This window comes from Narcine bancroftii, chromosome 3 (assembly GCF_036971445.1).
Source record: "Narcine bancroftii isolate sNarBan1 chromosome 3, sNarBan1.hap1, whole genome shotgun sequence".
Taxonomy (NCBI): domain Eukaryota; kingdom Metazoa; phylum Chordata; class Chondrichthyes; order Torpediniformes; family Narcinidae; genus Narcine; species Narcine bancroftii.
Window position 1 is genome coordinate 177,321,952 of NC_091471.1, and position 22,842 is coordinate 177,344,793.

Genomic DNA, 22,842 nt, shown 5'->3' on the forward strand with positions numbered 1-22,842 from the left:
CAGTAAACGGATATATATCGAACCAATTTAAATTAAGCAGGTCAACTAGGCAGGGATGTCCACTATCTCCCTCACTGTTCGTGTTAGCTATAGAACTCTTGGCAGAACTGATAAGAACAGAAAATAAAATAAGAGGGATAAAAATAAAAGAGAAGGAATATAAAATCAGTCTATTTGCAGATAGATATTCTTAACAGAACCAGAAATATCAATAAAAGAATTACATAAGAAATTGAACGAATATGGAGAAATATCGGGGTACAAGATTAACGCAAGTAACAGTGAAGCGATGCCAATGAACAATGCAGATTTCACAAAGTTTAAAAAAGAATCACCATTTAAATGTCAAACTCAAGCAATCCAATACCTAGGTATTAGACTAGATAATAATCTAAGCCATCTATACAAATTAAATTATCAGCCATTAATGAAGAAATTACAAGATGACTTAGAACATTGGAAAGATTTACCACTAACACTGATAGGAAGGGTAAATTGCATTAAAATGAATATCTTCCCAAGGATACAATACCTATTTCAATCGTTACCAATTCCCTTAACAGAGAAATTCTTCAATGAGCTAAAGAAAATAATAAGAAAATTCTTATGGAAAGGGGGGAAATCGAGGATAGCGCTAGATAAATTAACAGAATGGTACAAACAAGGTGGTTTGCAGTTACCAAACTTTAAGAATTATTATAGAGCAGCACAATTAAGATATCTATCAGATTTTTATCAAACAAGGGAAAAACCAGATTGGACCAGATTAGAGCTAGATAAAATAGGGGAGAAGGTACCTGAACATATACTTTATAAGTGGGATGAAAAGCTGGTGCAACATAGAAGTTCACCAGTACTGCACCATCTGCTCAACATTTGGAAGAGATTCACATAGAAAGGAAAAAAAACAAATTGCCAACTACCAAAATTATTATTGATGCAAAATCAACTAATCCCTTTCACAATAGATAACCTTTCCTTTAGAGAATGGGAGAGAAAAGGGATCAAAAGAATAGAAAATTGTTTTTTGGGAAATAATTTATTATCTTTTGAACAAATGAAGTACAAATATGTATAACTCATTGTACATTGTTTGCATACCACCAACTGAAAACCTACTTGAAGGACAAATTGGGAAGCAGCCTGAGGTTATCAGAAGGGAGCAGCTTTGAATATGTAATTACAGACACAATGATAATTAAAAGATTTATAACATGTACATCAAGCTGCAAGAGAAAGAGAATGATTAAATAAGCTGTAAACCCAAACAAAAGTGGGAACAAGATCTAAACATAAAGATAAAAAATGAAACATGGGAAAAGCTATGCTCCGGAACTATGAGAAATACAATAAACATGCATGATACAATATAATTGGTTACACAGGCTATATATCACGCCCCAAAAGTTAAATAAATGGGACCCAAAGATATCAAATAGATGTTTTCGCTGTAAGAAGGAAACAGGAACAACAGTACATGCAATTTGGGCATGTGAGAAAGTGGAAAAGTTTTGGGAAGATCTAAATCAGGTATTAAATAAAATCACAAAAAGCAACATACCAAAAAATACAGAGATCTTTCTTCTAAGTAATATATGAAGTAAAGAATTAGGCCTCAAATTGGATAAAAAGATTTATTATGATAGCCTTAGCTGTAGCAAAAAAATGTATAATGTCAACTTGGAAATCAGAAGAGAGCCTGAGAGTATAGCAATGGTACATAGAAATGAATAAATGTATTCCATTGGAAAAAAATAACATAATTTAAGAAATAACATCACAGTATTCGAACAAATTTGGGAACTGTACATGGAACACAACAGAGAGGGCCTACCGTGGACCTCCACCCCCCAAAATGACAGAATGAGAAGATGACGAAATGACCTGATCCAGTGTGTAAAAGTAGATGACACAATTTTCTTGTTTATTTTCAATGTGTGATGACATTGTTTAATGGGTTTATTGTATTGTATATGTTGAACGTTTAGTGGGTAAGGAGGGGGATGGGAAGGAGGGAGGGAAGGGAGGGGGGGAAAAAGTGGAGAAAATGACACTGTGTATATTCAAGAGGGAAATGTTTGTGTGCATTTTGGTCAGTATGGTTCATATGCGAAAAATAAAAAATATTTATAAAAAAGAATGGAAAAATCACACAAGTTCTATGTAAAAATAATGGATTATTAAAGTTAAAACAATTTTCATCATTAAACTTTTCAATTGATATTCTGAAGAATAATAGTCAAAAAATTAGTTTCAAGAGCAGGACATGATCAACAAGATTTGTTTTTATTCACAATTTAGATTAATCACAACATTAACGACGTGATAGTATTCTTTTCACCATCTCAATCACTATTCAAGTCACTGCACTCAGTAAAACAAGAGAGTGAGATTTGAACTCAAATAAATCAAATTTCACTTATCAGTAGGTTACTTTGCTAAAAGGTAGTTTTTGAATGACTATTTTCATCATTTGTATCAACAGTCTATATTTTCCAGAAGCTGGCCTTAAAATCTAAAGACTGAACAGGCCATTGTCTGAATTCATTAATTACACCTCAAATCAACTGCCACGTATTCACTTGGAAGGAAGCAAGTTTTATCCATCAGCTACAAACAGAAATTAATTCTATGATTTCTGAAACTTTGGTCTGATACATGTACTGCAAAGAGTTCTGGTCACCACACTGGGTGAAAGGAATGACTGCATTGGAGAAAATGCACGGGCGATTTGAGGCATTGTTGCCAGGAATGGAAAATTGTAGCTTTCCTCACAGTTAAGGCTTTGGAACAGAGGACGAGGATAAACTTAGTTGAGGTGGCATAAAATTATGAATTTCTCAGATTGAGTCAGTTGGAAAGACTAAGTTTCCATTAACAGATGTGTCAAAGCCAGGAGGCTAAAATTTAAAATAATTGGTAGAAGAATTAAAGAAATTAAGAAATTATTTCACGCAGGAGAATAGTAGGGGTCTGAAATTCACTGCTCTAAAAGAGTAATACACATTAACGTTGACTTAAAGGGAAAAGATCTGATAGGTTAAGGCTCGACTGCTGGAAGGTGAGGTGAGGCTGAATGGCTTTTATCTGCATCATAAAATTTTAAGATTCTATTTCAGAGTTCTCAAAGCTGTATTCAAATGGAAGCCAAAGCCATACGACCCCATTGCAAATAATGTATTTCTACTGACACAACAATCTTTAAGCAGCTCATTACAGAGCAGGACTCCAGTAGGCACAATCCTTCTGTTAAAGCTTAAATTGCTCTGCAAAACATGTAATTTTTTCTTATTTAATTAAAAAAAATTTTTAAATTTAAATGTAGACATACAGCAGAGTAGCAAGCCATTCTGTCCCATGAGCTTATGTTGCCCAGTTGTCCTACAATCCCAATATGTTTCGAAGGGTGGGAGGAAACCCTCGCAGACACTGGGAGAATGGACCAACTCCTTACAGACAATGCTGGATTCAGACCTTGATCACTGGCACTGTAACAGCATTGCACTAACTGCTGCATTAACCATGCCACCGTAGGAAATTAAAACTAGTGGTCTCCCAAAATGCACACTAAGAGTGAGCCAGCTGTAAAAGTCATGTGTTGGATAATGATGAACCTGTGGCGGCGCACATCTCTGTGAGCGAACCAACCCCGTTTGTACTGCTGCCCTGGCGGGGCAGCTATAGAGGATGATGCCGACAGGGCTTGCTCATTGCCTCGTGGCTTAGGCCACAGCTCGTGCCCTGATCAACGTGATGACGTCACCGCTGCACGGGGCTGAACTCCCATTGGCCTTAAAAGGGCACGCGCGAAATTCAAATAAACAGTTCTACTGGAAACCCCACCGAGCTCAGTGGTGTGCTTTCTGTGTTGTAGTAACCGCTACAACCAACACTCTTCCTGCTCACCTAAAACAGAAAATCTTATCACTGGACTTGAAAGATTGGGAGCCACACAATTTTCCCCCAATAAATTGTGGATCGTAAATGTTACAGAATTTTAATCAATGGTCTGGATAATAGCCAAACAACATGTGATTATCATCTTGGATTTCATGAAAAGCTAATATTTGTTAGGAAGCTACTAAAGGAATACCCACCACTCTGTGGATTCTTGTCAATCAGTTGGTGGGACATTGTTCGACTTAGAAAACAATTACAGGAACCAAAGAAGCACTTGCAGTGATAAGTTTCACAATCTGAAAATGCGATAGCACAATTTTAAATTTAAAGCTTGCATCAATGCCCAGATGACAAATGTAATCCATGTGTCCAACATAGATGACTTAAGATCTGATTTCAGTCTGATGATTACAGCAAGAGTAATAAATGCAATTCTGATGACAACTGCTATGGACGTGTTAAAAGAAATCTTTGCTGCTTATAAAAATGGAGAGTGGTGCTCAGCATCAGTGATCCAAGTATTTTCGCACCACTCTCTCCATTTTTGTCAGATTTTCCAATTCACACCTTTGCCTATCCTCCCTGTCATCCTGTTTGCTAACTAACTACTGGTTCTCTGCTATTTTGAATCAATAGCATAGCCTCTTCTGCAGAAAAATCTTCCTGTATTGACGGTGATAATGTTTGCATTGCTATTAGCAATGACTTAAGGCCAGAGAAAAAACGACCCTTCCGTCTCGCATGCAGCCACCTTCAGCGCAAACTCCGGGAGATCCAAAATGAGTGGTGGACTAGCCTCACCAAACGAACCCAGCTTAGCGCCGACATTGGCGACTTCAGGGGTTTTTATGAGACACTAAAGGCGGTGAACGGCCCCTCACCCCAAGTCTAAAGCCCTCTGCGCAGCTCAGATGCAAAGTCCTCCTCAGCAACAAGATCTCCATCCTCAATCGATGGTCAGAACACTTCCAATCCTTTTTCAGTGCCAACTGCTCAGTCCAAGAATCCGCCCTGCTCCAGCTGCCTCAACAACCCTTGAGGCTAGAGCTGGATGAGGTCCTTACCCAGGATGAGACATATAAGGCAATTGAACAACTGAAAAGTGGCAAAGCAGCAGGTATGGATGGAATCCCCCCCAGAGGTCTGGAAGGCTGGCGGCAAAGCTCTGCATACCAAACTGCATGAGTTTTTCATGCTCTGCTGGGACCAAGGAAAGCTGCCTCAGGACCTTCGTGATACCATCATCATCACCCTGTACAAAAACAAAGGCGAGAAATCATACTGCTTAAACTACAGGGGAATCACGCTGCTCTCCATTGCAGGCAAAATCTTCGCTAGGATTCTCCTTAATAGACTAATACCTAGTGTCGCCGAAAATGTCCTCCCAGAATCACAGTGTGGCTTTCACGCAAACAGAGGAACTACTGACATGGTATTTGCCCTCAGGCAGCTCCAAAAAAAGTGCAGAGAACAAAACAAAGGACTCTACATCAACTTTGTTGACCTCACCAAAGCCTTTGACACCGTGAGCAGGAAAGGGCTTTGGCAAATATTAGAGCGCCTCGGATGCCCCCCACCCCGCCCCAAGTTCCTCAACATGGTTATCCAACTGCACGAAAACCAACAAGGTCGGGTCAGAAACAGCAATGAGCTCTCAGAACCCTTCTCCATTGACAACGGCATGAAGCAAGCTGCGTCCTCGCACCAACAGTCTTTACTATATTCTTCAGCATGATGCTGAAAAAAGCCATGAAAGACCTCAACAATGAAGACGCTGTTTACATCCAGTACCGCATGGATGGCAGTCTCTTCAATCTGAGGCACCTGCAAGCTCACACCAAGACACAAGAGCAACTTGTCCGTGAACTACTCTTTGCAGACAATGCCGCTTTAGTTGCCCATTCAGAGACAGCTCTCCAGCGCATGACGTCCTGTTTTGCGGAAACTGCCAAAATGTTTGGCCTGGAAGTCAGCCTGAAGAAAACTGAGGTCGTCCATCAGCCAGCTCCCCACCATGACCACCAGCCCCCCCACATCTCCATCGGGCACACAGAACTCAAAACGGTCAAACAGTTTACCTAGCTCGGCTGCACCATTTCATCTGATGCAAGGATCGACAAAGAGATAGACAACAGACTCACCAAGGCAAATAGCACCTTTGGAAGACTATACAAAAGAGTCTGGAAAAACAAACACCTGAAGAAACACACAAAGATCAGCGTGTACAGAGCCTGTTTGGCTCAGAATCATGGGTCCTCTACCGGCATCACCTACGGCTCCTAGAACGCTTCCATCAGCGCTGTCTCTGCTCCATCCTCAACATTCATTGGAATCACTTTATCACCAACATCGAAGTACTCGAGATGGCAGAGTCTGCAAGCATCGAATCCATTCTGCTGAAGACCCAACTGCGCTGGGTGTGTCACATCTCCAGAACGGAGGACCATCGCCTTCCCAAGATCGTGTTCTATGGCGAGCTCTCCACTGGCCACCGAGACAGAGATGCAACAAAGAAGAGGTACAAGGACTGCTTAAAGAAATCTCCTGGTGCCTGCCACATTGACCACTGCCAGTGGGCTGATATCGCCTCCAACCGTGCATCTTGGCGCCTCACAGTTTGGCGGGCAGCAACCTCCTTTGAAGAAGACCGCAGAGCCCACCTCACTGACAAAAGACAAAAGAGAAAAAACACAACACCCAACCCTAACCAACCAATTTTCCCTTGCAACCGCTGCAACCGTGCCTGCCTGTCCCGCATCGGACTTGTCAGTCACCAACGAGCCTGCAGCAGACGTGGACATACCCCTCCATAAATCTCTGTCCGCGAAGCCAAGCCAAAGAAGAAGGATCATAGTTCCTGTTTGATTATACTTGGCTGCCAGCAGGGGGTTCACACAGATGGAGAGACTGCTGTATGAGAGATCTATAATGGAGGTTTGCTTACAACTTTAAAGTAAAGAACCTTTTCCTTCATCCATGTGATGTCAATGAAACACTTCCCATCTTGTGTCATTTATTCAATTTGAAAACACAAACTTGATTATTTTACCCCATCATTTGCAAGACTGAACTCAACACGCTGGTTGGTGTTATTTTTTGTTTTGTGAAAGATTTTCAGAAGCATTTTCTGAAGCTGCTGGTAGCCACTTTCAGGTGTATTCTCCGCCAAGAATGCGCCTGCAGAAGTGGATGCAGACCTGTGGAATGGTCGTTCAGGTGGCAGCCCTGAAAGCACTGCGCTGCCGACCTGAAAGGGACAGCTGCAGGAGAGGTCATCTCGGAGGGCACTCCGGCTCCTGTCCCTTTGGGATGTCGGAGCAGGGGCAGCCGGCGCAGGACTACAGGGCTGGGGTGGCCAATGCGGGACTTCAGGGTAGGGGCGGCCTGCCCCGATGTCCCACGCCAGCCACCCCAGCCCCGAAGTCCCACGCCAGGAGGGCAGGAGCAGCGGGGAGGGGAGCTGTCAGGCAGGGAGTCGGGTCGCCAGCTGATTGTCATCAGCCCAACCCTTAGCAGCCGCCTGAAAGCGGCTGCATTCATGTGCCTAGGGGGAACATTAGTGCTCCGGTGATTATCCCTCTCGGAGGAGGGTTGGAAAGTGCGTCTCGGAGGCACCTCCTACTCTTTCAGCTGGCCTCCCGACAGCTGCATAGGGGTAGAATATGCGGCTTTACATTGGGGTATTCTGGCCACCCGAAAGAGCCTACGGTGATTACAACTGACCATGAAGAAACGTGAATTACCATATATGCATGATTTAATTGAATTTTTCCAGTCTGGTTGTTACCCAAGGAATAGTCAAAGATGAAGTTACATCAGTCATGGTGTAAAATGGTAAAAAGGTGATTAACTTCTTCCTCCACATTCTTAATTGTTTTAACCTCACATCAAAACTGAATTGGTGTCCTGAGGCTGATTGGTTCTGTAGCTACAAATTCATACTCCTATTCCACATCAAAGCAAGAAAACATGGTTTAACAAGGTACTGTTCCTTTTGGTCTCAGATTTTGAAAAGCCCTGAATTTGCAGGATTGAGTCAGATACACACTTCAGTCAGATCAACTGCAGAAAACATTTCACTTGCAATTCAAAAATAAAAATCAAGATTGATTTTCAAAGCTTTTCCAAAGATACTGAAACCCAAATGACCAGTAAACCCTTGCTTAGATATAGAATTATAAAATATTGATACAGTCTTGGATTGAAATGAGCATATTTGGACAAAATTCTACTTTAAAGAAGTTTGGTGTATTCTATCTATGTGTTGCATCCATCTTTCATTATCCTACTACTGCCCTCAGAGACATACAGAATGGAAACTGGCCATGAGGCCCAACTTGCTCATGGTAACATGGCCCAACACTTGTTCCAACTGCCTGCACTTGGCCCTCATCACTCTCAACCTATCTTATCCATGTATCTGTTCAAATGTTTCTTAAAAGCAATGAATAGCTTGGGGCTTGTAATTAACTTTCTGCAAACTCACTCACCTTGCTTTAAGATGACCCAAGAATGTAAAGATTGCCTAGTTCCATTTGTCAGTCGGCACCAAGGGAGGAGCATTCGTGGGCATTGTCACCCCCAAAGCAAGGTGCTGTGCCCCCCCATACGGTCGTGGCCATCATTCACCATTAGACCCGCCCACCCTGCATCACTAGCATGCATCAAGTGTCACTTGGATCTGCTTAATGCACGCTAGTGACTCTCCAAGCAATAAAAGCAGCTCTTTCGATTTCTATAGAGAAGGGATGGAGAAGGTTAACGTTCATTCGGCAGGTACCAGCATCCACCAGCACCTCCCCCTACCCCAACTGAACATGTTTAAGAGTGTTGGACAGTGCCCCCCTCCCCTCTGTTACCCTAGTGCCCCCCTCTAACACACTCATTCTGACACCAACCCTGCCCTACATGGATAGAAAATTCAACATTCAACAGCACACAAACAGGTCTTTCAGCTCACCAGACCTTTATCAACCATCAATTACCCAGCTATTAAAATCCCTTTTTATGCCTCCCTCCCCTCCCCCCCATTCCCAACTTGGTTAATTTCGATGAAGTAAAACACAAAAGTCTGCAGACACTGTGGGTTGGAGTATAAACACAATGTTGGAGAAACTCTGCAGATCAAGCAGTGTATGTTAAGTGACAAAGAGGAAGATACATAACTAATGTTTTGGGCTTGAGCCCTTCATCGGGGTATGGAAAAATGTTGGCAGGTGTCTGAACAAAATGGTTGGTGGGGAGGGGTGAGTGAGGAGCTCCGTCCCAAAGGCAGGAGGTAATAAGTGGGTAAGGGAGGGAGGGCACAACAGCAAGCACGGGGAGGAGGGATGGTCTGTGAATAGAGAGGGAAGGGAGTGGAGAGCTAAGGGAAAGAAGACAGGGGGAAGGGAAGGGAGGAAGATTGGACAGTAGATTAGCAGAAACTGGAAAAGTCAACATTAATGCCATCCGGTTGAAAAGTGCCCAGACAGAAAATCAATTTATGAGTGGTCTTGGTGGGATAGTACATGAGGCCATGGACAGATGCGAGTATGGGAGGGGGATGCAGAATTGAAGTGGTTGGCCACTAGGAGATCCCTGTCCCTGATGCCGACAGAGCGAAGGTGCTCAGTGCAGTGATTTCGGTCTGTGCCCAGTCTCTCTGATGCAGAGAAGGTCACAAAGGGAGCACCGGATGCAGAAGATCACTCCCATAGATACACAAGCGAAGTGCTGTTTCATTTGAAAGGCCTGTTTGGGGTCTCAAACTGTGGTGAGGGAGGAGGTGTGGCCGCAAGTTTTGTACTTCCTGCAGCCATAGGCGAAGGTGCCAGGTGGGCAATTGGTGGGGAGGGACAAGTGCATGAGGGGGTCACTGAGGGAACAGTTCCTACAAAAGGAAGAGAAAGGAGGAGAAGAAATGTCTAATAGTGGGATAATTTGTAGGTGCCAAAAATTACAGATGTTTTGGATGCAGAGGCTGGTGGGGTGGTAAGTAAGGACAAGAGGAATCCTGTGTTTGTTGCATCTGGGGGCAGAGGGGGCCAGGGCAGATGAGTATGAAATGGAGGCAATGTGGATGAGGGCTAAGTTGATGGTGGTGGAGGGGAAGCCATGCTTGTGGAAGCAGGCAGTCATTTCAGATAATCTGGACTGGAAGATCTCATCTTGGGAACAGATTAGGTGAAGACTGAGAAATTGCAAGAAGGGAATAGAATCCTTGCAGGGGACTGGGTGTGAGGAAGTGTAGTCGAGATAGTTAGTGGGAGTTGATGGATTTGTAAAAGATGTTGGTGGAAAGCTTGACTCCCAAGGCGGAGACAGAGAGATCCAGAAATGGGAAAGTGTTGTTGTAGATGGACCAGGTGAATTTGAGAGTGGGGAGGAAGTTGGCAGCGAAGTGAGTGAGGCTGACTAGCAGATCACAAGTGTACGAGGCAGACTTGGTCTAGTCATCAATATTGCGGAGGAAGATTTGAGTGGCCTTGCTTGTGTGGGCTTGCAGCATGGATTGCTCCACAAAGACCACAAACAAGCAGAAGTAGCTGGGACCCATATGGGTACCCATGGCTATTCCTTTCATTTGAAGGAAGCGAGATGAGTCAAAGGAGAAGTTATTAAGAGTAAGTTCTGCCAGGCAGAAGAGGGTAACTGGCTTTACTGTCCAGAAAGAAACAAAATGCTTTGAGATCTTCAGTAAATGGCATGGAGGTGTAAAGGGATAGGGTGTCCATAGTAAAAATTATGCTGTCCAGTTTAGGGAATTTGAAGTAATGGAGGGTATGTAAATTATTCTGAAAGGAGGTGGGGAGGGACTGGGCTAAGTGATAAAAGATAGACTCGAGTTCAGACGAAACTAGTTGGGTGGAGCAAAAACAAGCAGAAACAATGGGTTTACCCGGATGATTAAGTTTATGCATCTTGGGTAAAAAGTAAAAATGGGCAATGCAAGGATGGGAGATGATGAGGTTTGAGGCCATGGGAGGGAGGTGACCTGAGGTGATGAGCTTGATGAGCTGTGGTGGGTAGGAGGAGGTGTCTGAGAGCTGTCGTCTGGCTTCAGCAAGGTGTTGGTCAGTGCACCAGACCACAAGAATACCACCCTTGTCTATGGGTTTGGTGGTGAGGTTGGAATTGTTGTGGAGAGAATAGTGTTCGGAAGAGGCAAGATTAGAACAAAGGTGGGAGTGGTGAAGTCGGTTGATCTCTCGGCTGTAATTGGAAATAAAAAGATCCAGATCAAGCAGCTGGCTAGGATGAGGTAGCCAAGAGGAGGAAAAAGGCTTAAAGTGGGAGAAGGGGTCAGGTGGGAGGTGGAGAGTCATGGTTGTGGAAGTAGGCCTAGAGACGGAGGCAAAGGAAGAAGAATTTGGCACCATGTTGTGCGTAGAACTCATTGAGGTGTGGACAGAGGGGTGGGGGGGGGGGGGCAAAGGTAAGGCTTCTACTGGCGTCCGAGCACTCCATCTCAGAGAGTAAAGTCAGAGGGGATGGTAAAGACCAATCAGAGGTCAAAGTGGGAAACTGGTGTTGTGGAGGAAGAAAGGATTTTGAGGGGGGGGTCAGAGGGCAGAGATGGGAGGGGTGGGGAGGTCAGAAGTGGGAAGTAATGGGTAGGGAGGTCAGAGGGGGTGGGGGTGCAGGAGATTCAGGGGAAGGTGAGGATAGTGGGATCACTAGAGAGAAATGGGGGAGATGAGAGGGTCTGAGGGTTGGAAAGGAAAGGGGTTCAGAGAGGGAGACGGGAGCAGAGTAGGGGGATAGTGAACAGTAAGCAGTGGTGGTGGTGGGGGGGGGGGGGAAGAAATGATGAGCCTGTTGGATCCAGTAGTGAGGTCAGAACTGTGGTGAGTGTCTGCATCATCAGGAGCTTCATGGTGAGTCCACATTGGAAGCTGTGGCCCAAGGGCGGCCTTGGCCCAGGTGAGAGAAATGACATGAAAGTAGCAGGAAGCTCCGAAGGGCAGGCAGATGGGGCCTAGGTAGCAATTGGTGGCAGAAGTGTCAGGATCTCCGGAGGGCAGGCAGCCAAGGGCTGGGTGGTAGTCAGTGGCTGAAGTGTCGGGCTTTCCAGTCAGCAGGCAGCCGGGGCCTAGGCGGTTGTCCGCAGTGACTACAATGGCAACTACCGCCCAGTTTCCATGACTTTCCTGCACACCACCCACAATCTATGGTACTAATTTATTTCTTAATCCACTCATCTTTCACGGGGAAGAAAGCCAGAGAAAAACCACAGACACAGGAGAACATGCAAACTCCACACAGATCAGAAGATCAGAACTGAACACAGACTGCTGGAGCTAGGAAGCTGACCAACCAGTTGCACACACTCTCACCCAATGCTCAGGTCCAGTTTTCACTCCTCAAAAATAGTGCAACTATCTATGCCTGCAAAAAACAAGGCCTGGGCAATGCACTCTGATTCTCCAAGCATTACCAACATCTTCATGGTAAAGATCAAGGTCGTGAAGAAATATTCTGTCAAGATAAGCTTATCTCCAACGTTCAAACCTTCAAGGCAATGCAGCAGATTTGCTCATCACACTCTTGTTCACCAGGGTGCATACATGACCCAACAAAATCAATCTTTAACAAAATGAATGTCAGTTGGACATGGGTCAGGGAGATCAAATCATTTTCTGACACTGAAGCACTGTTGCCTCAGTGGAATGGAAGATGAAAATTCCTGCAGTATAGAAGGTCAGCAAGCTCACAGGAAGCAAATGGAAGGTACCAGGGTCAGTACCAAGGGAGGCATTGCCCCCCCCCATGAGATACTATGACCCCCCATCCCCCCAAAAAATGAGGTATTGGGACCTGCAGCCTAGCATCACTAGTCTTCAGGCAATATAAGCAGTACATTTGTCGGAGGGAGGGGGAAGGCGGTGGTGGCACTGCTCCACGAAAGAGGTTCATGGTAGGCAGCACAACCACCCCTCTGCCCCCCCCAATCGCACTTGGTGAGAGTTTGAAAGTCAGATTGTGCCCCCCTGTGGTTACCCCAATGCCCCCTGCTAAGATTTGTTCTGGAGCTGACACTGTCTATTGTTTGGATCTGATATAACTGAAAGCAAGCAAATTCATCTTTGAGCCATGTATCCTTTCAACTGAACCACTTGTTTTATCCACAAGAATCCAAAAACCTTTTGTGTCAAGCAACAAGATTCATGTTTTACCTCACCCAAATAAATTTGCATTTTTGTCAATAAAAGTTCACAATACACACTGTCAACCATAGCAATGGGCTTCAGGGAATTCAGAGACACCCTCTCAGTTTTTGCAGCAGGTAGTGCCACACAAGAAGCCTGTGTAATGATAGTGATCATGTTTGCATGGCCACTAGCAAGGCCTTGATTATAGTTCCTGTTTGATGAGACTTGGCTGCCAGCAGGGGGCTGACACAGAGCAAGAGACAATATGTTAGATCTGTAATGGAGGCTTGCAGCCTCATGACATGCCTCATGATGCTGTTGACAACAACTTTAGAGTAAATAACCTTTTCCTTCATCCATTTGTTGTCTAAGAACTCACACATACAAATACATGATGAAACAGCCTGCACAACATGTTAAAATTGAGCATCTTAAAATGTAGTTACTATAGAGCCCAATTTCTCCCCACACTGCCTGGAATCAAGGATACTCATGTTTTTAATTTTCTCCACCCCACCCCTCCTCACAAAGCAATATGTGGTGTGTAAACCAATGTGCAAAACGCTGGGTACTTCAAAATACTTGTCATTGCTGGTGGCACAGAATGCAGACCATCTTATACACCACAAGGTGTGGCAGGAAATTAATGTAGAAGAACTATAAGTCAAAAGGCTTCCAAGATTTTAGAATCCCTGATGTATTCCACCTTAACATAGTTTGTCAACCTCTCTGAGCACACAGTCACACCAGCTGAACAATTAGATTTTTTTGCTTTAATCCTTGTGTATGAATAAGTAGACCTGTCCTCAAGATGAAATGAAGTTGGGAACTTCGAATGATGTGTTTTGATTGAGCTCTCTGTGAAGAGTATCAAAAAGACGATTAAAATCTTAAAATTAAGAAATTTTTAACCAAAAAATGGACAAAGCAAGTACCAGAGATCAAGGAGCGGAGAAAACAAAAGCAGAGGAAGTTTCGAAAGGAAGCCGTGTAACAGTAGTCTCGGGACAAGAGTTAAATATTATCCTGGAAAAAATGGAAAACTTGAGCAATCGATTTTCAGGTGTTGAAAATGTAATGAGAGACATGACTGAAATTAAAGAAATCATTGAAGATTTAATGGAAAGAATGAACCAAGCAGAAGTAGACTTGGTAAAAATACAAGATAAGCTAAAAGCTTTAGAAAAAGATGCGGAGAAATGGGAGTCAGTCAGGCAAGGTCTGTTGGAAAATTTTAGCAGACAAAATAATGTTTGAATTATCAGACTAAGAAAGGGGATCGAGGGAAGAGATCCGGTGAACTTCCTTGAAACCTGAATTTCACGAATGCTGGGAGAAGATAAATTCAGAGAAAAATTACATATTGAAAAGGCTCACCAGACCCTCGGACCCAGCAGAGATGGCGATCAGCCACCACAACCAGACCTGGTAAGACTTTTGAGTTGCAGTTAACAAGAGATAATACTGGAAGCAGAATATGAACACTCTAAACAAAATAATGGTATGACCAAGATTGACCATGAAAAAGAGCTATTTTTTTTCAAGAATTTAGTCCTACTTTGTTTAAGCAAAGGAAGGAGTTTGATGATGTAAAAAGACAACTGTGTTCTAAAAATTGAAATACTCGAGATATACCTCGTGACTCTGAGGGTTGAAGTAGCAGAAGATAATCATCAATTTTTCAAGTCTAAGTATGAGGTGGAAAATTTCTTGTGAGGTTTATGAAAAGAACAAGGTTGCCAAAGAATGTTTAAGTTATATTTTTAAACCATCTTGTATTTATTGTTGAAAAGGAATTTTATTGAATGTTCATGAAAAACTCAGTGAAGAGCCGACACTTTCTGGTCTAAGGGGGAGGATGGTGCCTGGATAGAATTATTTAAAAAAAGGCACTAAAAGGAAGGGTTCTTCTTCCTCAAGAGATTTCACTGGCTTTCAGGATTTCTTGTTTAAATAACAAAATTTTATAGATCGGTTTCCTGTTTACGTCACCATCAAGGGAGGGACATTATATGTGTGTGTGTGTGTGTGTGTGTGTGTGTGTGTTTTATTTAAAAAAGGGAGGAAAAAATCACTATTATTTAAACAATCTGAAAGGTTTTATTATTAAACAACATTTGTTTAAAAATCAGAATGGATAAAACATTAAACTTTATTAGTCTTAATGTTAATGGAATAAATAGGTTGGTGAAAAGGAAGAAGGTCTTGGCACATCTAAAAAAAATTAAAGGCAGATGTAGTCTTTATACAAGAAACACATCTTACCAAATCAGAACATGCTAAATTAAAAAGAGGTGGTACAAGTAATATTGTCTTCATTTGGGTCAAAAGCAAGAGGAGCAGCAATTTTAATTAATAAGAATAAACCAATAATAATCGAAGAAACCAAGCCAGAAAAATTATGCAGAATCACAGATTTTTATGAATATTTATGCACAAAATTATGACACTGAAGCATTTATGAAGGATATCTTTTTAAAAACAGCAGAGGGAAGACAAAATATATTGGTCGGAGATTTCAATTTTTATCTAGATCCAATATTGGATAAATCAGCCAGAACAGTAACAAGGGGAAACGCTGCAAAAATGACACCATCATTTATGAAGGATTTAAATTTGATCGATATATGGAGGCAGCTTAACCCCATAGAAAAAGACTATTCTTTCTAATCAAGGGTACATGACTCATAGAAACATAGAAGACAGGAGCAGGAGTAGTTCATTCAACCCTTCGAGCCTGCTCCGCCATTCAACGAGATCATGGCTGATCTTAAAGTTCAGTACCCCGTCCCCGCCTTCTCTCCGTAACCTTTAATACCCTTATACTGAAGAAATATATCTAATTCCCTCTTAAATATATTTAATGAACCTGCCTCTACTGCCCTCTGCGGCAATGAATTCCACAAATTCACCACCCTCTGGGTCAAGAAATTCCTCCTCATCTCGGTCCTAAATGGTTTGCCTATTATCCTCAAACCATGGCCCTGGGTTCTGGATTTTCCCATCATTGGAAACATCTCATCTGCATCCATTCTGTCCAGTCCTGCCAGAATTTTATATGTCTCTATGAGATCCCCTCTCAATCTTCTAAACTCCAGGGAGTACAATCCCAATTTGCGCAATCTTTCCTCATAAGTCATTCCTGCCATTCCAGGTATCAGCCTGGTGAATCGCCTCTGCACTCCCTCCATTGCAAGAACATCCTTCCTTAGATAAGGTGACAAAAACTGCACACAATACTCCAAGTGTGGTCTCACCAAGGCCCTGTACAGCTGCAGTAAGGTATCCTTGTTCCTATACTCAAACCCTCTTGATATGAAGGCCAACATACCATTTGCCTTTTTAACTGCCAGCTGTACCTGCATGCTCGCCTTCAGAGACTGATGTACAAGTACCCCTAGGTTTCTCAGCACTTCCCCATCTCTTAATCTATTGCCATTCAAATAGTAATCTGCCCTCCGGTTTGTATTACCAAAGTGGATAACCTCACATTTATCCACATTGTAGTGCATTTGCCATGTATCTGCCCAGTCCCTCAATTTATCCAAATCACACTGGAGCTTCCTGACCCCCTCTTCCGTGCACACAACCCCTCCTAGCTTAGTGTCATCTGCAAATTTGGAGATATTACATCCAATCCCCTCATCCAGATCATTAATATAAATTGTGAACAGCTGGGGTCCCAGTACAGATCCCTGTGGCACCCCACTGGTCACCGCCTGCCACTCAGAAAATGAGCCATTTATCCCAACTCTCTGTCTTCTACCTGCCAGCCAGTTCTCAATCACATCAATACTTTGCTCCCAATCCCATGAGCCTTCATTTTGGAAGCCAGTCGTTTATGCGGGATCTTATCGAAGGCCTTTTGGAAGTCCAGGTACACCACATCCACTGGCTCTCCCCCATCTATTTCATCTGTCACCATCTCAAAGAATTCCAATAGATTTGTCAAGCACGATTTACCTTTTGTAAATCCATGTTGACTCCGTCCGATCCCTTCTCTGCTAGTCATATGCTCCGCTATTACATCCTTAATAATGGATTCCATCATTTTGCCCACTACTGATGTAAGGCTCACCGGCCTATAATTCCCCACTTTTTCTCTACCCCCCTTTTTAAATAGTGGGGTAACATTAGCTACCCTCCAATCCATGGGTACTGATCCTGAGTCTATCGAGGTCTGGAAAATAACTCTTAAAGCATCTGCTATCTGAATGGCCACTTCCTTAAGTACCCTAGGATGTAGATTATCAGGCCCTTGGGATTTATCTGCCTTCAATCCCATCAATTTCCCCAAGACCATGTCCTTAGAGATACTGATTTCTTTCAGTTCCTCCCTTGCATTAGTCTCTATGTTTCCCAACATCCTCGGGAGGTTATTTGTATCCTCTCTTGTGAAAACAGAACTAAAGAAAGAATTTAATTGGTCTGCCATTTCCTTATTCCCCATTATATATTCCCCTGATTCTGACTGCAAAGGACCTACTCTGGATTTCACCAATCTTTTCCTCTTGACATATTTATAAAAGCTTTTGCAGTCGGTTTTTATATTTGCTGCAAGCTTACTTTCGTAATTTATTTTTGCTCTCTTGATTAATCCCTTTGTCCTCCTTTGCTGCATCTTGAACTGCTCCCAGTCTTCGGTTGTGGTACTTTTTTTGGCCAATTGATATGCTCTCTCTTTGGACCTAATGCTGTCTCTAATTTTCCTTGTTATCCACGGTTGAGTCACCTTTTTTGGTTTATTTTTATGCCTAACTGGTATAAACGATTTTTGCAATTTCTCCATTAGATCTATGAATGCTTTCCATTGTCTATCCACAGTCAACTCCCCTTTAAACACCACCCAATCAATCTTACTCAACTCCTGTCTCATACCATCATAATTCCCTTTATTTAAATTCAGGACCTTAGTCTCGGTTTTAATTTCATCACTCTCTACGTCGAGTGAGAATTCGATCATATTGTGATCGCTCCTACCTAAAGGGCCTCGTACAACAAGATTGTTGATTAACCCCTTATCATTGCATAATACCCAATCTAAAATGGCCTGCTCCCGAGTTGGTTCCTTGACATATTGGTCTAGATAACCGTCCCGTAAACATTCAAGGAATTCCTCCTCCTCAGTATTTTTACCAATTTGACTCGTCCAATCTATATGCAAATTAAAGTCTCCCATGATGACAGCTGTTCCCTTATTGCACGCTTTTCTAATTTCTCTTTTAATGCCTTCCCTCACCTCTACACTACTATTTGGAGGCCTATATACCACCCCCACTAACGTTTTCCGCCCCTTGCTATTCCTCAGTTCTACCCATATAGATTCCGCATCTTCTGAGTTAATATCCTTCCTGTCAATCGTGTCGGTCCCTTCTCTCACCATCAATACTACCCCACCCTCTTTTCTTTCTTGTCGATCCCTCCTAAATATCATATACCCCGGGATGTTAAGTTCCCAGGCTTGCCCACCCTGCAGCCATGTTTCTGTAATCTCAATCAAATCATATTTGTTTATCTCAATTTTCACAGCTAATTCATCTACCTTCAGATGAATGCTTTTTTCACCCTCCTTGCTCTTTCTGATTTTTTACTTTCGCTGCCTAACCTTAAACTTTTCCTGTTTTATCTTTTCTGTCCTTTGCCCTATCGTACAGGTTCCCACCCCCCTGCCAAATTAGTTTAAACCGCACCCGACGGCTGTACCAAACCTAGCTGCCAATATATTGACCCCTTTTGGGTTTAGGTGTAACCCATCCTTCTTGTAGAGGTCATGCCTTCCCCAAAAGAGATCCCAATGATCCAAGAAGCCAAAACCCTGTCCTTTACACCAGCCCTTCAGCCACACATTCATTTTTCTTAACCTTCCATTTTTGTCCTCAGTTGCACTTGGCACAGGTAGCAAACCAGAGATCACCACCCTGGCTGTCCTATTTCTTAGTTTCTGTCCTAGCTCTCTGTAATCCTTTTTCAGTACTTCCTCCTTTTTATCTATGTCATTGGTACCCACATGTACCAAGACATCAGGCTGTTCGCCTTCCCCTTTTAGAATACCCTGGACCCGATTTGAGATATCCCGCACCCTTGCACCAGGGAGGCAGCACACATGCGGACATATACAAGGATTGATTTGTTTTTAATGTCTGCCCAGTTAAAAAGTAGAGTGGTAAAAATGGAATATTTTACGAGACTTTTATCAGATCATTTGCCATTAACTTTAACAATTGTGATAACAGAAAAACAAGAAAATGTGTAGATGGTGACTCAATGCCATACTTTTGAAAAGGAAGGATCTTTGTGAGTTTATTAATAACTTTCTTGTGTAACTAATCTTTCTTGTAATGATAATCTTTTTAATATGGTATACAGAGTTTGATGGTTAAGAGAAAGATATAACAAAATTAGAAAAAAAATCAATGAACGGGGTTACAAAAAATTAGAATAAAAAAACTAAGAAATAACACATTACAAATGTATAAATGGAAAAGAATTAAATTAAAAAACTAAACAAAATTATTATGAATTAGGAGAATGGGTGCATAAAGTTTTATCTTGGCAACAAAAGGCAGAGGAGTCATCTAGGATGATAAATGCAATAAAAACAGAGGCAAATATTATAACATATAATCAAAAATGAATTCATAATATTTTAGACAATATTATGTGAAACTATATAAATCAGAATTATTAGGAGATGGAAATGGGATGCATGAATTTTTAAAAAATATTGAACTTCCAAAATTAGAAAATCAAGAACGGGTTGATTTGAATGCCTCTTTCACGATAAAATAAATTGAGAAAGCCTTGGGTACTTTACAAGCTAACAAATCTCCAGAGAGGATGGGTTTCCTCCCGAGTTCTATAGACAATTTAAAGATTTATTGATACCTCTTATGATGGATGTTCTGGACTAGGCAGTGAAGACCCATACCATCCCGGAATCTTTCTCAACTGCTATAATTAGTGTTACCGAAGAAAAGGAGAGACCTATTAAAAATTTCACCATGTAGATCTATATCACTTCTGAATGCTGATTATAAAATATTGGCAAAAGCACTAGCTAATAGATTTGGACAATATCTACCAAAATGAATACATACAGATCAGGTGGGATTTGTTAAAGGAAGACACTCTTCAAATAGTCTGGGTAGACTATTTAACATAATAAATATGGTAAAATCAAAGCTGAACCCAAGTATAACAGTCTCCCTATGCATGGAAAAAAAATTCAAACATTGAGAAAGATGCTTTTTATTTAAAATATTGGAAAAATTTGGAAAAGTCAGAAAATTTATAAATTGGATGAAAACTACCATAAACCACCAGCCAAAAATCATCCTTTATCCGGAAAGCTCCAAAATCTGGCAAGTGGGGACCAGTGGTCAGGGAGTCAGCCGAGGGACCACGGTCGGGGGAGGTGTCCGGGTGACAGGGGGAGACGTCCGGGCGACCGAGGGACTGGCGGTCGGGGAGACAGGTGGGCAACTGGAAGAGGGTGGGGGTGGATACAGCAGCACAATTTGGGTGGGCTTTCCGAAATGCCTTCATGTGTGAAGGTGAGACCTTTCTGGCAAGATATTACTTAAATATTAACAAGGATAACAAGGGTGGCCTCCATGGTCAACCTGGAGCTTTATCTTTTGGGCAACTTCATTAACTAAATTCCAAATTTCATTTGTTATAATATCCTTAGCAGTGGCAAAGAAATGTATTGCAACTACTTGGAAATCCAACTCCCCTCTACATACAGCACAATAGACTGCTGAGATGAATAGTTACATACCTATGGAAAAAAATACATACAACTGAAAGAACAAATATGACATATTTATTAAGATATCACAGCCATATTTGGATCATATAGGGGCCCAATTATAATTGTAACTACAATAATAAAATGGACTATAATAGATGCTGCGACAGTATAAATGAAATGACTTCTCCATATAGAATTTTTATGGTTAATATAAATGTTGAGCCTGACGGTGTGTAGATTTATAATGTGAAAGGGAGTGGTTGTTTTGTTTATTTTTTTGTAAGTAAAAGGTTTTTCTTAATTTATATAAATACACTGTTATTGGAGAGTTTACTATGTATATTTACTATGTATTGCATACCAATACAAAATAGGATAATAAAAAATGGTGGCACTGTCAGGATAGCAATAACCTTCCCACACCCCCCCACCCATCCCATTGAGAAGGGATGCATGGGGAGACAATCATTCAGGGAAGGTGACCACAGCAGCTGACCAGCAAGTGGCTCAGCGGTTGAAGGACCCAAACAAGCTGCGGGCGACTTGCAGTCAAAGGACTTGTGCAACAATCAGGTATCAGAACTGGGATTGGAGAAGGTGCTGAGGGCGAGGGCCTCAGGTGCTGAAGGCTTCCTGATAGTATTGAATGTTTCAACCTGGAGCTCAGGTTGCCAATGGATTTTGTGGCTGCAGAAGATGTGGGAACATTGGAGATGGATCCACGGACACTCTGTCTCTGAAGGGACTTTCTTTTGCTTCACTTTCTCATATTGCATGGGGCACCAGACGATGCTCATGATGACTTTGCCTTACAGCAGACAAAAGTGAAGTATATTTTGAAAAACTTGATTTTTAAAATAAATAAATAAATAGATGGATGGCACTTTAAAAAAATGTATTATTATGGTGACAGAAGGAACCTTTTAGCTTCAATGTTCCTTTTATTGTCACTTAACAATAACATAAAAATTTATTTAAAAATAATAAAAAGTATAACATCTAATATCCAGCACCTATGGGGATTGGTAGATGCTGGATAAGGGTTGTAAATGTGCCCAATGTTTGTGCTGTGCACGCGTTGTGTGGAATACAAGCTTCTACCTCATTAGACCCGGAGAGAAACAATAGACACCAGTGTTTTCCAAATCCAATGAACAAACCCTTTTATTTACAATTAGAGAACTGTTTATAGTATTAACAATGCCCTTGGTCCCAAGGGAACTCTTGCGAGCCATCTCGCATGTGACTGGATTATTTGATTTTTTTCCTGTTGTCGATGGGGTTGTTCAGCTTAGGGCATCCTAGCAATAAGTGAATTTGCCAGTCACTTGAGATTGTGTGTTGCGTAATTGGCAAACGGACCGTGAGGGGGCACTAATTTTAAACTCCCACATATTTACCAGCAATTTTTTTTGCCAGTTGCTTGAAATCCGGTAACTGGGCTTTTACTGTATTATATTTTATGTATTGTTATGTGACAATTAAAGAAACCTTTAACCTTACAACAAATGGCTAGCTATTAGTATATTACCAAATGCAGCAAATGCTCATGGAATTCAGAGTCTTTAAGAAAATCTTCTTCTAAGCTGGTAGGATTTCCCATATTTCAAATGCTATCTGAAAATGTTTTGAATATTAAAATTCTTGAACATTATGTGCATGTTTTGCAGATTTAGTCATTTCTTACTGTGTTGTAATCGCATTGTTAATGAATAATTTTGGAATAGCTGCAAATGAAGTAATTATTTAACAACTTGAAGCAGATTTAAAAAACAATTAATTTAACAGTACACCAGTTTTTCCATTTCAGAGCTCTAAATTGAATTATCACAGGTTTAGCAATAAATTCAATTTCCACCATTCAAGCAAGGAATCCAAAGATTGCAGCAGGTCTTGAAATGTAATTTTGTTTCTTTCATAGCTTCTGCAAAGAGAAAAAAAGTCCTCCATATTCTGGTTGTGATTATTCTCCATATGGCAAAAAGGCAGAAGCAGTGGAGGTCCAAAGAGACTTGTCGTTAAATTCAAGATCAAGCCACAAAACACAAGATCTAC

At 41.8% G+C, this 22,842-nt stretch overlaps 1 protein-coding gene across 5 annotated transcripts in view; it reads right to left on the bottom strand.

The window, feature by feature from the left end:
- The window catches only part of LOC138757891 (serine/threonine-protein phosphatase 2A 55 kDa regulatory subunit B gamma isoform), a 351,812-nt gene that overhangs the window by 13,383 nt on the left and 315,587 nt on the right, over positions 1–22,842 (bottom strand). The window contains exon 10 of one of the 5 annotated variants that reach the window (XM_069925971.1): positions 19,926–19,985. The exons of the other annotated variants lie outside the window; for them this stretch is intronic. Within the exon in view, the coding sequence (XP_069782072.1) occupies positions 19,979–19,985 (7 nt within the window). The 3' untranslated portion in view covers positions 19,926–19,978. Of the gene's footprint in view, positions 1–19,925; positions 19,986–22,842 lie in introns of those variants that run through there. 5 annotated transcript variants of the gene reach the window in all.